The sequence below is a fragment of the Antedon bifida genome, chromosome 10 (genome assembly GCF_963402885.1).
Source record: "Antedon bifida chromosome 10, ecAntBifi1.1, whole genome shotgun sequence".
Classification (NCBI taxonomy): domain Eukaryota; kingdom Metazoa; phylum Echinodermata; class Crinoidea; order Comatulida; family Antedonidae; genus Antedon; species Antedon bifida.
The window spans coordinates 7,113,003-7,128,333 of NC_136235.1; the positions used below are offsets into that span (position 1 = coordinate 7,113,003).

The 15,331-nt window shown below is 33.7% G+C and overlaps 1 protein-coding gene across 1 annotated transcript; it reads left to right on the plus strand.

Moving 5' to 3' along the window:
* Positions 1 to 312: 312 nt before the first annotated feature.
* Positions 313 to 1,191, plus strand: LOC144854616 (uncharacterized). The gene has a single exon (XM_078712551.1). It carries the CDS (start codon positions 313 to 315, stop codon positions 1,189 to 1,191), a length of 879 nt encoding a protein of 292 aa, XP_078568677.1.
* The last annotated feature ends 14,140 nt before the right edge of the window (positions 1,192 to 15,331 follow it).

The window sequence follows — 15,331 nt, forward strand, 5'->3', positions numbered from 1 at the left end:
AGTAGATATTCAACGGATTCGTGCTTAGTTCATATAACGGACTATATTCGCACAGAAATGTCAAATGGCAACTATACTGGTATGGTAGCGCTAGACCTCCAAAAAGCGTTTGACACAGTTGACCATGGCATTTTGATCCGTAAACTGGAAGCAATGGGTATAGGATCGACTCAATGGTTCAAATCGTATCTGTATAACAGACAACAGTTAGTATGTGTAAACAATGTTAACTCTAGCTTACTCCCTATAACATGTGGTGTCCCTCAGGGAAGTATATTAGGCCCACTTTTGTTCCTATGTTACATCAATGATATGCCGACTAGTGTTAACTGTAAACTTATTTTATATGCCGATGATAGTATCCTGATGGTTTCTGGAAAGGACCCGACCTTATTGGCCAAAAAACTAAGCACTGAATTGAAATCTTGTAACGAGTGGCTAATTGATAATAAGCTATCAATTCACTTAGGAAAAACAGAAGCGATACTATTTGGTTCCAAATTTAAATTAAAGGAGGCCACTGATTTCTCAATTCACTGCAATGGTGTGCCAATAAAAGAATCCTCTTCCATAAACTACCTTGGTATACCATTAGATAAATCCTTGTCGGGCGAAAAAATCGTTAATGCAGTCGTTAAAAAGATTACGGCAAGACAACGATTTCTTTACCGACAAGCTTCTTTTTTAAATGAAAATGCAAGAAAAATTTTAAGCTATGCACTTATTCAATGTAATTTCGATTATGCATGTTCATCATGGTATTCTGCCACTACAAAGAAATGTAAAAATAAGTTACAAGTCATGCAAAACAATATGGTTAGATATATTTTAAGTGAAGGACCAAGAACCCATATTGGACAGAAAGAGTTGAATAAACTAGGATTATTAAATGTCGAAGACAGAGTAACTCAAATGAAGTTAAATACAATACATAAGATTTTAAATAATTCCGCTCCCCCGTATTTAAATGAATATTTTGATAAGGTGTGTGACCAACATAGCCACGGTACACGACAAAGTGAATTCAACTTCATTCCGCCAAAAGCATCTAAAGCTATCGATGGAACTTTTTATGCTACAGCCATTAATGACTGGAATAAATTACCAAACGACATAAAAAACACCATGAGTGTTGGGATATTTAGAAAACTGGTTAAAGAATACTTAACGAACAAAAGAGAAAACCGGTAAATAAGGATAAAATAATTTAAAATCACAATACAATACTACAGGACCCCAACGGAAATAAACCTAGGTAATTGGTTTTTTTGGGCTATCCTGGTCGAAATCAACTTCACTGTTTTATTCTCATGTTCATAACTTTATTCTGCTGTTCTCTTTTTAACTAAACGCTTTTTAATATTCTTTTGTCTTTTTATAACTTGTATTTTTTTTCTGACTTTTTTAAACTATGGTACTGAACGATTTTCTGTTTTTAATGCTGTATTTTATGCCATTTTTAAACCATTTTTAAGCCATTTTTTAACCATCATTTTAGACTTTTGCATTGTTTTTAGATTGTTTATAACATTTTATCCTTCTTTTTTATTGTCTCAAGTTTTAACTTTTTGTATTGTAACATTGTTATGTAATCATGTATTGTATGTTGATTTTGACCGAATAAATGAATGAATGAAATGAATTGATAGTTGACTACACTTCGTTCTTGATAGTTATTTAAACATAAATGTTAAGTTGATCGTTTTTCCATATAATAAGGTTTAATGCAAATAGCTTGATTTGGCGAGGAACGTCATTGCATGTCTGTGAAGTTGGTTACTAGTTCCTAGTTCCTTATTCAATTAAAGGGACAGTCACAAATATTTAAATAAAAAAACAGATTTCTCTACGGCGAATAAGTAACTGGCTTTACGAACGTTATAACACTTGACCTACTTAATTTTTTCAAAATATGTTGGTATGTATCGATAACCCTTGACCTACTTTACCATTTGCCACCGTAGTTCCTCTAACTTTTTTGCATCTACGCCCTCTACGGCGAATAAGTAATTGACTTTTACGAACTTGTACTATTTTGTGTCAATAAGCATGTTACATTTGAAATCAACGTGTTAATAATAATATTATCATTTTTACATTACAAAAAAATCAGAAATACTATAAAATTATTTTGTTCAGTGAAATTCTGTGTAGGATTTAATTATCAACATTATTACCATATTTGGCTAATTACAAATACTAATATTATCATTTTTGGATAACCCGTATAGCCGTAATTGTCTATTTATAAACACACTATACCATTTGGATAAACTTATTTCCATATTTGGCTATTAGCATCCCACAAGGCCCCACCACAGAAAGCTGAAAACATTATTGGATGCAACAGTAGTCAAATACATGATTGCTACACAATATAAATATTTATTATTTCTTAATTTGTAAGCAACACACTAGAAACAACTATTAGTATTATGTACAACTTGCACCATTTGTTTGTATTTATTTATTTTTATTTGAATTCAAATTCTCACAGGAACATAAATAGAAACATAAAAAAAAGCATTAAACTTAGCACTTAGCAACAAATTATATTTTTGTATGTACAGTACTATAAACTCTATACAACTGCATGTTTCAATATTATTATTTTTCTTTATGTTCTTCTTGTAATTTAGTATACCTTCAGTGGCGTATCCAGGATTTTGAAGTTGGGGGGGGGGGGGGGGGCGGGAGCTGCCAATTTGCCGACAAAATTAGTGTCAATACCTGTACATACACTAGACTTGCCCCAAGTCTGTATTGTCTTTTTTTTTATTTATTTGTTTTTATTTCGACCGCGATTTTTGTCTGAAAATACAAAATCAAGTAGTAAACGTATGAAACGCCATATATGCCAAAATATTTGTCTTTTTACTAATATTAAGACAAAACTCCGCCTGGAACCCAGACTAGTACATACATCTGATCAATATATATTCTAGGATTGCATAGTCATATTGTCTTATATGGGATAACGATTCAAAATTAAAACCAAATTAATTTATCTGTTACTGTGTTGTATTAATATTACAATAAAGAAAGAATTACGAAAATCTGACTTGTAGTTTTCGAAATACAGGGTCTAAAACATCGCCGAAAATGATCGTTTTTAGCCACGAAAGAAGTAAAACAATTTGCGGCCTCAGTCGACAATTCTATTAACTACGCCATTTTTTGTTTAAATAATTACATATAATTTTGTTTTTTAGGAATTTATTTTATATATCACCAATGGAAATATCAATAAAACATGTTATTAAATGCTTATAAAATATATAAAGTTGTTTACTTAACAGAATTCGGACAAATTAATTGCTCTAACTTTGTGTAGTAACGATCAAAGAGACGGTATGACTTCATGGTACACTCGCGGGAGAGAAAACATTCCGCTGCGGGTGATTCGCATCCACCAATCAAATCAGCCAGAATCCAAAATCATTCAACCGTGAGCAATGCCAATCACGAGAAATCTCAGCTTTGATTGGCTTACGATGACTTCATATCACAAAATGGTGGTTTTGTAGTTGAGCCTCACGGAATATTCTGTTCCAAAAATGAAATATTTTTTATGGTATGTGTGCTTTTTCTTTAAAAAAATTGAATAATAAAGGCCTCATATCGAGAGAAAAACCCGGGTTTTTGGCACTTATAATAAATATATCTTCGAGAAAAATTAAGCACATGGCATGTGGAACTATATAATCTTAGCGTAGGAAGACATACAGATCCCAAGTCATGAGAGGCTCAACTGCAAAAACAAGGTTCGTCCGTTCAAAGACTTTTGAATAAACAATCTAGCGCGTACGGCCGTACGTGCTAGATGATACCATATTTTTCAAATCAGGGGGGTGGGGGGGGGGGGGGGGGGTGTTAAATTAGGTCAAAGAAACATAGGCCTAGTGTCTTTAATTACTGTCTGGAGAATCTAATTTTCAAATTTACGTTGTTTTATTTTGATCAAATAAACTACTAGACTTTGTTGGAAATTTAAAGTTCAGATCTTGATTTGACTTGCATTGATTGCTATTACAGCAACGGATGTGTAATTCATATTGCTAAAAGCAACTGTAAATAATTTATACAGCTACCAGGAAAGTGTTTGTTAGTTCATTAAAAAAGTGCTGTCACGAAAACACTGTTAGGATAATAATTATGAATTATGAAATGTTAGCCAAGAGTAAACAAGTGAATAATTAAAATTATTCAAAAGCCTTCGTTCTTGAATAAACACTGTTGAGAATGATTTAAAAAAGTTTGTCAATACCAATAACAAAACTAAATTAAACCATATTTATGTTATTAAAATTCTTATTTTTACCAACTGACTTTTGAAAAAATGTAAAATGCAATTTAAGCTACAACTTTTTTTACTGTATTTAAAGATGTGTTGTCCCTGAAATTTATGAAAAATAAAGATTTATAAAATCAGACTTTTAATAGGCCATTTTACAGTTTTAATGAAGTTATTCAATTCCATATAAAACAAATATTTTTAAAGATATCATATAAGTTTTTGTTCAATCAAATCTTCCAAACATGATTAAAACAAATTTTAAAGTTTATTTACAAATGATAACGTGTCAGAAATCTGGTAGTTAGTTTGAAATGTAAGGCATAACAGAGTAAAAAAGCCTAAATAATAATCATAAAGTATAGGTTTAGGCCTAAAAGCTGGTCCACTAGGACGTAGCGCAAGAATGTGAGAACAACGCAAGTGAGTTGACCAATCACAAGCGACAGTTTGGATGATCCATTGCATAGTGATTGGTCAAATTACATGTGTTGTGCTCACGTACTTGCGTTGCATCCAAGTAGGAACCAAGTGTATGATATTAATATAAATAATAATTCAAAATTATTATTCAATTTTGCATTAAAGGTTTTATTTTAGGATTTTAGCATGTCACTTTTAAACATTTTTGTATTTGCAACAATTTCTATTTTTCCTCGTGTTTTTTAACTTCTAGTATATTGTATGGTATATTGTATCAACTGCAAATATATTAAATTGTGTGTTTATTTTTGTGCTATAATTATGATTTTTTTTTAAATATAATTTATTTATTTTTTAAAATTTCTTTTCTAATGGTCTTAAATGTTTATAAAGTTCTTAGTTGTCAAATATTTAAATTTCTTTGATGTGACAGGGATTGGTGGGTGAAAACATTCTTCTAAAATAGTATTATTTGTGTGCCTCCCTTGGACTCTTTGCAATTAATTATTACCTCTATATAGTGCATGGAAGGGATGGACCTATTATCATTCCTCAGCAATATCTGCACATATTGTGTATAAAGAGTTATTTTAATCATTTTTTTTCCAGTTATTGCGTGTGATCATATTAATTTTAATATATTAATTTGTTAACCCTTGAAAATAATCCTTTTTTTTTACTGTACTTTTAATCTTTCCTTGTAATATGGAATATAAATAAATTGATGTTAATATTTTATAGTTCAAAGAAGTGATAACTATGATTTTAGTGAAATATTCGAGCATATTCTATTACTTTTTTTTACATTTTGTAGATGAAAATCCAGTACTGAATAAGATAAGGCAATCTATATATAAATTATGGTTAATTCTGACATAGGCGAGCACAATGTAAAAACTTCGGTACTAATCTCCGCCTTGGATACCTACCTTATCTATCTCAGATGTACCACCGTGAAACATTAGTTTCCACTATTACGATATTGTTCCATATTTCTATCTTAGGAAGATATTATAAAGGGTTTTATAAGAAATTTTATGATTTCAATCGGTAAATTTGAACTCTACGCGCGGTAAGTAATTTCCGGGTTCATGGTAAGGTGTGTCAATCACCTTGCAAGTTCCCTGCATGGTTGGTTTCAACAAGAGAGTTGTAAAACAACTCCCTGTTTCAAATAAGTTGGCCGTTGGTGCTTGGTGGCGATAGCCAATTTGATTTTTTGTTTATTTTCGGACCGCGCATGTGAAGTTATAGTACTGTAGTACATAAATATCAAATTAAATATATTCATAAAACATAGGAGTAAATTGTGGGAAATAATTATATAAAATTACATCGAGAGAATTGATGATAAGAGCTTCTGTTTGAAATCGAATGAAACCCTGATAGCCGACATGTTGAGTAAGCTGCCAGGACTTATGTATACTATGCGCTATCTGTGTCCCGTCAGGACCCTGGTATACTTCTGCCCATGTTGCAAGCCGTCTAAAACGTCTTCCTTCTTAGGCCAAAACGGCTCACTGTGTCGCGGAATAATGTATTAATTATACCAATTAGGATGGTATTTATTTGAATAAACGCCTGGAACAACTCCCCAATAAAACATCAATTAAAATAATTATCGCAACTCCATCAACAAATGGTATGTCTCATTTCCTACATAATTTCTGAATTTACAGTTTTGTAGATATAACAAAATAATAATAATTAATATATAGCTTATTTCCCATGATCCTTTTGTCATGTAAATGTATTTGTACAATAAAGTTACAATGATTCAAAATCCTTCGTTCGTTATTGAAAAAAGTTTGTCAATACCAATCAATTCAATATGACAAAATAGATAAATTTATACAAAGAATGTTCATGATTTTATAAAGTAAAGCTATGTTGACACGAATATTGGTCCTGCACTGCCCCGTATTGAGTGCATTACAATGTGGGAATCATGTGTGCCATTTTGCGGAAAGTTTCGGGACATTTCATGAAATGCATGCACAAATGTGCGACTTCATCCATATTCCTGAAAGGTGCAATGATGCGCACCATGGCTGCAGTCGTGCATGTTATTGCGGGAAATGACATGCATTTTACGACTACTTCATAACATAGGCGATCATAGTTTATGCATACTTTACGCTTGGTTTTTTTGAGTGATACACACATAGGTTGCCCATGCAGACCATGTGACCTAGGGTACGATGCGTAAAATATTTGTGACAACATTAAATGGCACACACTAAATGCAGACAAAAAAAAAACAGTGCGGACAAAAATGTGTGCTTGTGTGAATGGGACATAACTGATTAATATAATATATAACAAGTGGTGATTACTTCTTTATTTTAGGGAATGAGAACAAGTATGGCATACAATGCAGCAGGAGCACAGCAAATACATAGACCACCAACACAGCAAAATACAGATCCATTTGTAAGTAGTCATCCACAAAGCGCAACAGTAAGCTCTGCAATCCAGAAAGCGCCACAGTCCAGTAAGCGCCACAGTCTAGTAAGCGCCACAGTCTAGTAAGCGCAACAGTCTAGTAAGCGCAACAGTCCAGTAAGCGCCACAGTCCAGTACGCACCACACAATTAAGCGCCACAGTCAAGTAAACGCCAAAATCCACAAAGTGCCACCGTCCAGTAAGCGCCACAGTCCAGTAAGCGCCACAGTCTAGTAAGCGCCACAGTCCAGTAAGCGCCGCAGTCCAGTAAGCGCCACAGTCCACTAAGCGCCGCAGTCCAGTAAACGCCACAATCCACAGTAAGCGCCACAGTCCAGTACGCACCACACAAGTAAGCGCCACAGTCAAGTAAACGCCAAAATCCACAAAGTGCCACCGTCCAGTAAGCGACGCAGTCCAGTAAGCGCCACAGTCCAGTAAGCGCCACAGTCCAGTAAGCGCCGCAGTCGAGTATGTGCCACAAATTCAAGGTTTTTTTTATTAAAATTGACAATTTTATTTTTTTTAAAGCAATTATTTACCAATTATTATATGTTGTAGATGCCTTTATTTGTATAAAATCTTTGATTAAATTTTGATTAAGTGCGAAATAAATTTATTTCTGCTATACTTTTTTATATTTGCAGGGAAGTCTGTGAAGCTAACTGTGACAAATAAAGATATATATATATATATATATATATATACATGTTAGCTCTTTTAAGAACTAAACATATTCATCTGAAAAAGAAGAACATATAAAGATATTTAATCATAGCGACATTAAAAATATCAGAAATATCATAATTTACAGGATGTAGAAAAATGGTTTTTAGTTAATAATATTTGTTACCAATGAATTATAAAAATTGTAATTGTCACCCAAAATCATTGTTTTCCTCACACATTTTCAGAGGAGGAAATATATCTTGAAACAACATATATTAAATCATTTTATATGGATAGAGTTACGATTAATTTAATGTAATCAAATTAAAATTGTAATTGAGTTGTTTAAATATCTGAGAGAAATCCTCCTGTTGTCGATCATGCTAGTAATTCTGTAGAAAGTGAGTTTATATGGGGGTGTCCCCTAAATAGGGGTGTCCCAAAGGAGGGGGTTCAACTTTATGTATATACATTAAAACAAATAAGGAATAGCTAACGTCTCTCATACAGTTGTTATTTTTTGTTATGGTCATAGTATAAACACATTTTAGGAAATTTTCATTTTTTTTAAAGTATAATTCTGAAAATCTTTATTTTATTTATTTCTGAATTTTCATATTTCTTGTTTAATTGTTGCCATTGTTTTTAAAACATGAACAAATACTTTGCCACCTATACAATACTGACCACATGCGCTCAATATGACCCCCAAGTGACCCCATATTAATTATTAAATTCAGTAACTGAGTCATAATTGTAGATTAATTAACAGTTTTTTGTAACGAGCAATAGATGGGTTACAAACAATTATTTGTTTATGAAACTTATATATAAAGAAAATTATCAATTTTTCTTTCGGTCCTATATTTTTATTTTTGTTATTTTATATTATTATACGATTTTGATCAGCCCTAGTATGTATTGCAAATCAGGGTTACCGGTAAAATGACGTCAGTAATTTTGTGGGTGTGAACAGGGAATTTATTTATGCCTGTGATTGGTGACCGTGTGTAAACAGAGTTTTGACAGTGGCATACTCATTAGGCATACAAATATGTTTAGCATAATTTATTTATGCCTGTGATTTTTGACCGTGTGTAAATAGAGCCTTGGCAGTGGCATACTCATTGGGCATACAAGTATGTTTAGCATAATTTATTTATGTCTGTGATTGGTGACCGTGTGTAAACAGAGCCTTGGCAGTGGCATACTCATTGGGCATACAAGTATGTTTAGCATAATTTACATTAAAGTGCGCAATATGTATTGCGACAATTGTATTATTCACTCACTCTTTTCTCAATCAGAGTTAAATACAATCTTACAGATTGACTTGTCATTATATCGGATATCGCCCTGAGACCTATCAAAGTTATATCGGAGTTATAATCCCGTACGCGGCCAGTTTTCCGGTCCCGAGGGTGGTCGCTTACGGGAGGTTCAACTGTATAAACCTCATATTGTTATTGTCCGATTTTTGTAACGAATATTACATTTTGTTTGACCTTTTGTAGGCCTCTTTGGAAGGAAAAAAACGATAATATAATAGTACAATATGCACATAATATTAAGTTATCATTGTCTTATGGAGTCATATTAATCATTTATGTCAACAAAACAAAAAGGTTGAAATTAAAAAATTAAATTACGCCATAATATTGTCGTAGTATGCGCCTATATATTATATTATGTTATTAAAAAAAATTCTATCTACTATTAGTATAGAAATTTTCGAAAAATTGACATGCGAAAAATTTCGACCCTTGTTGACATTACATTGACATGCGCAGAATCGCATACAATTTCGACCTTTTTCTGTTTTGAGAAAAAGTATGGAAAGTATGGAAATATACATGCATATATAGAAATATTAGAGCATATTAAATGCATTTTAAAAAGATCTTATTTTGGGTGATTTTGTGACATAACTGGTTACTATGACTCTATAAGATGATGATAACGCAACATATGTACATATATGGCAATATTATTGCATAATAATTAAATTTTAAAAGGTCGATATTTTGGCAATATTTTCGAAAAATGACCAAATTTCGACCCTTTTATTTTTTGACATAAATACAGTTACTATGACTCTATAATGTGATGATAACGCAATATATGCGCATATATGGCAATATTTACGGAAGCCCGTTCGGGCCACAAGTGCGATGTTGCATGCAATAAAAGGCAGGCAATGCAATCATGCAACATCGCCTCTGATCCAATGCACGTACATGTCACGTGACGGGCCAGATAATTAGGTGGCGGCCGCCAGATAATTAAGTGGCGGCCGCTAGATAATTAAGTGGCGAAAAATGACCAAATTTCGAACCTTTTATTTTTTTGACATAACTAGTTACCATTACTCTATAAGATGATGATAACGCAATATATATTGAATTATTACCTTTTTACACTACACTGAACAACAACTGTGGTTTGAATGAGCTTTTTCGTGCCTGGTTATTATAGGCTAATGAAAGTTACGATGTCAAAAATAATATTTAAGTAAAAGTGTGTACAATTTATTGTCTGGCATAAGATCTTTGTCAATAGTAAGTGTGTAACTAGACTTGTCCCAAGTCTGTCGTTTTTATGTTAGTCCACAAGTTGGCTATTTCGATGTTTGTCTGAAATAGTTTCAAGTCAAGTAGCATACGTATGAAACGCCATATGTGCCAAAATATCTATCTTTTTATTAATATTCAGTAAAACTCCGTCTATAACATAGACCTTACATTCATCAACTTGTTTCCCATTAAGTATGAAACTAAATCAAATAGTTTTTTCTCTCTTTGGTTTGGTGTGTGTCTCTCTTCATATACATATATATTATGCATTATATGCATAAAATACATAAGTAAATAAGGGTTAGTACACTACCAGTGTCTAACTAATACTCCTGTTATATTCCCATTATATTCATTTTCTCATTTAGAATGTTCAATTCTTGCAAACATTCTTAAACAATTATGTTACCTTCAATTTCATTTATCCTTCGTTCTAAAAAACCTTTTTATACCCTTTCTTAGAAAATAATCAATAGTACATAATTTTTATAGTCAATTCACATTCATTACTGTTTATCTTATCTATATATGTAATTACTTATTCGAACAAAACAATTAAATATTAATATCAACCATTAGCAAAGTAATACACCTGGTGAACTGATTTATCTAAATTATTTAAAACTCTTTTGCAACAACACTAAAAGAAACAATATTATGTCAAACGTTGAGATGACTTTCGGAGACAAAGTTTACTACGCACACCACGGTACTGAATTGCGTAAGAAGATGTTTGTCTTTAAAGTGGTAATAATATTGGTGGAGTTATCGTTTTCTAGTTGTGCTGATGTTGGTTCAAATTCCGGTTCGAGTTCCAGTTCGGATTTCAGTTCGGGTTCCAGTATAATTGGTATGATTGCTTCTCTTAATATTTATCATTTGTAATATATATTATAATATAGTAGGGCATTATAATTAATCAGGGACCTTTTCAGAATGTATGGCTAGGTCTAACCATCCTTATTTTACAACATTTATTATTCTATAATGTTTTATTGAAATATTATAAGATTTGACTGGTTTTGATCGCCGGACATGGCTTCCATTCTGTATGCGTATTATCATATACGATTGCTACGTCACACTTTATAAGATTTGACTGGTTTTGATCGCCGGACATCACTTCCATTCTGTATGCGTATTATCACATACGACGTCACACTTTATAAGATTTCACTGGTTTTGATCGCCGGACATCACCTCCATTCTGTATGCGTATTATCACATACGATTGCTACGTCACACTTTATAAGATTTGACTGGTTTTGATCGCCGGACATCGCTTCCATTTTGCATGCGTACGTATTATCACATACGATTGCTACGTCACACTTTATAAGATTTGGCTGGTTTTGATCGCCGGACATCGCTTCCATTTTGTATGCGTATTATCACATACGATTGCTACGTCACACTTTATAAGATTTGGCTGGTTTTGATCGCCGGACATCGCTTCCATTTTGCATGCGTACGTATTATCACATACGATTGCTACGTCACACTTTATAAGATTTGGCTGGTTTTGATCGCCGGACATCGCTTCCATTTTGTATGCGTATTATCACATACGATTGTTACGTCACACTTTATAAGATTTGACTGGTTTTAATCGCCGGACATCACTTCCATTCTGTATGCGAATTATTACATACGATCGCTACGTCACACTTTATAAGATTTGACTGGTTTTGATCGCCGGACTTCACTTCCATTCTGTATGCGTATTATCACATACGATTCTTACGTCGCACTTTATAAGATTTGGCTGGTTTTGATCGCCGGACATCGCTTCCATTTTGTATGCGTATTATCACATACGATTGTTACGTCACACTTTATAAGATTTGACTGGTTTTAATCGCCGGACATCGCTTCAATTTTGTATGCGTATTATCACATACGATTGTTACGTCACACTTTATTAGATTTTACTATTAATCGCCGGACATCGCTTCCATTTTGTATGCGTATTATCACATATGATTGCTACGTCAGACTTTATAAGATTTGGCTGGTTTTGATCGCCGGACATCGCTTCCATTATGTATGCGTATTATCACATACGATTGTTACGTCACACTTTATAAAATTGACTGGTTTTAATCGCCGGACATCACTTCCATTCTGTATGCGAATTATTACATATGATTGCTACGTCACACTTTATAAGATTTGACTGGTTTTGATCGCCGGACATCACTTCCACTCTGTATGTGTATTATCACATACGATTCTTACGTCGCACTTTATAAGATTTGGCTGGTTTTGATCGCCGGACATCGCTTCCATTTTGTATGCGTATTATCACATACGATTGTTACGTCACACTTTATAAGATTTGACTGGTTTTAATCGCCGGACATCGCTTCAATTTTGTATGCGTATTATCACATACGATTGTTACGTCACACTTTATAAGATTTTACTATTAATCGCCGGACATCGCTTCCATTTTGTATTCGTATTATCACATACGATTGCTACGTAACACTTTATAAGATTTGGCTGGTTTTGATCGCCGGACATCGCTTCCATTTTGTATGCGTATTATCACATACGATTGTTACGTCACACTTTATAAAATTTGACTGGTTTTAATCGCCGGACATCGCTTCCATTTTCGTTGCGTATTATCACATATACGATTGTTACGTCACACTTTATAAGATTTGACTGGTTTTAATCGCCGGACATCGCTTTCATTTTGTATGCGTATTATCACATATGATTGCTACGTCACACTTTATAAGATTTGTCTGGTTTTAATCGCCGGACATCACTTCCATTTTGTATGCGTATTATCACATACGATTGTTACGTCACACTTTATAAGATTTGACTGGTTTTGATCGCCGGACATCGCTTCCATTTTGTATGCGTATTATCACATACGATTGTTACGTCACACTTTATAAGATTTGACTGGTTTTAATCGCCGGACATCGCTTCAATTTTGTATGCGTAGTATCACATACGATTGTTACGTCACACTTTATAAGATTTGACTAGTTTTAATCGCCGGATATCGCTTCCATTTTGTATGCGTATTATCACATACGATTGCTACGTCACACTTTATAAGATTTGACTGGTTTTGATCGCCGGACAACACTTCCATTTTGTATTCGTATTATCACATACGATTGCTACGTCACACTTTATAAGATTTGACTAGTTTTAATCGCCGGACATTGCTTCCATTTTGTATGCGTATTATCACATCCGATTGCTACGTCACACTTTATAAGATTTGACTGGTTTTGATCGCCGGACAGCACTTCCATTTGGTATGCGTATTATCACATACGATTGCTACGTCACACTTTATAAAATTTGACTGGTTTTGATCGCCGGACATCGCTTCCATTTTGTATGCGTATTATCACATACGATTGCTACGTCACACTTTATAAGATTTGACTGGTTTTGATCGCCGGACAACACTTCCATTTTGTATTCGTATTATCACATACGATTGCTACGTCACACTTTATAAGATTTGACTAGTTTTAATCGCCGGACATCGCTTCCATTTTGTATGCGTATTATCACATACGATTGCTACGTCACACTTTATAAGATTTGGCTGGTTTTGATCGCCGGACATCGCTTCCATTTTGTATGCGTATTATCACATACGATTGTTACGTCACACTTTATAAAATTTGACTGGTTTTAATCGCCGGACATCGCTTCCATTTTCGTTGCGTATTATCACATATACGATTGTTACGTCACACTTTATAAGATTTGACTGGTTTTAATCGCCGGACATCGCTTTCATTTTGTATGCGTATTATCACATATGATTGCTACGTCACACTTTATAAGATTTGGCTGGTTTTAATCGCCGGACATCACTTCCATTTTGTATGCGTATTATCACATACGATTGTTACGTCACACTTTATAAGATTTGACTGGTTTTGATCGCCGGACATCGCTTCCATTTTGTATGCGTATTATCACATACGATTGTTACGTCACACTTTATAAGATTTGACTGGTTTTAATCGCCGGACATCGCTTCAATTTTGTATGCGTATTATCACATACGATTGTTACGTCACACTTTATAAGATTTGACTAGTTTTAATCGCCGGATATCGCTTCCATTTTGTATGCGTATTATCACATACGATTGCTACGTCACACTTTATAAGATTTGACTGGTTTTGATCGCCGGACAACACTTCCATTTTGTATTCGTATTATCACATACGATTGCTACGTCACACTTTATAAGATTTGACTAGTTTTAATCGCCGGACATTGCTTCCATTTTGTATGCGTATTATCACATACGATTGCTACGTCACACTTTATAAGATTTGACTGGTTTTGATCGCCGGACAGCACTTCCATTTGGTATGCGTATTATCACATACGATTGCTACGTCACACTTTATAAAATTTGACTGGTTTTGATCGCCGGACATCGCTTCCATTTTGTATGCGTATTATCACATACGATTGCTACGTCACACTTTATAAGATTTGACTGGTTTTGATCGCCGGACAACACTTCCATTTTGTATTCGTATTATCACATACGATTGCTACGTCACACTTTATAAGATTTGACTAGTTTTAATCGCCGGACATTGCTTCCATTTTGTATGCGTATTATCACATACGATTGCTACGTCACACTTTATAAGATTTGACTGGTTTTGATCGCCGGACATCGCTTCCATTTGGTATGCGTATTATCACATACGATTGCTACGTCACACTTTATAAAATTTTACTGGTTTTGATCGCCGGACATCGCTTTCAGTTTGTATGCGTATTATCACATACGATTCTGACGTCGCACTTTATAAGATTTCACTGGTTTTAATCGCCGGACATCGCTTCAATTTTCGTTGCGTATTATCACATACGATTGTTACGTCACACTTTATAAGATTTGACTGGTTTTGA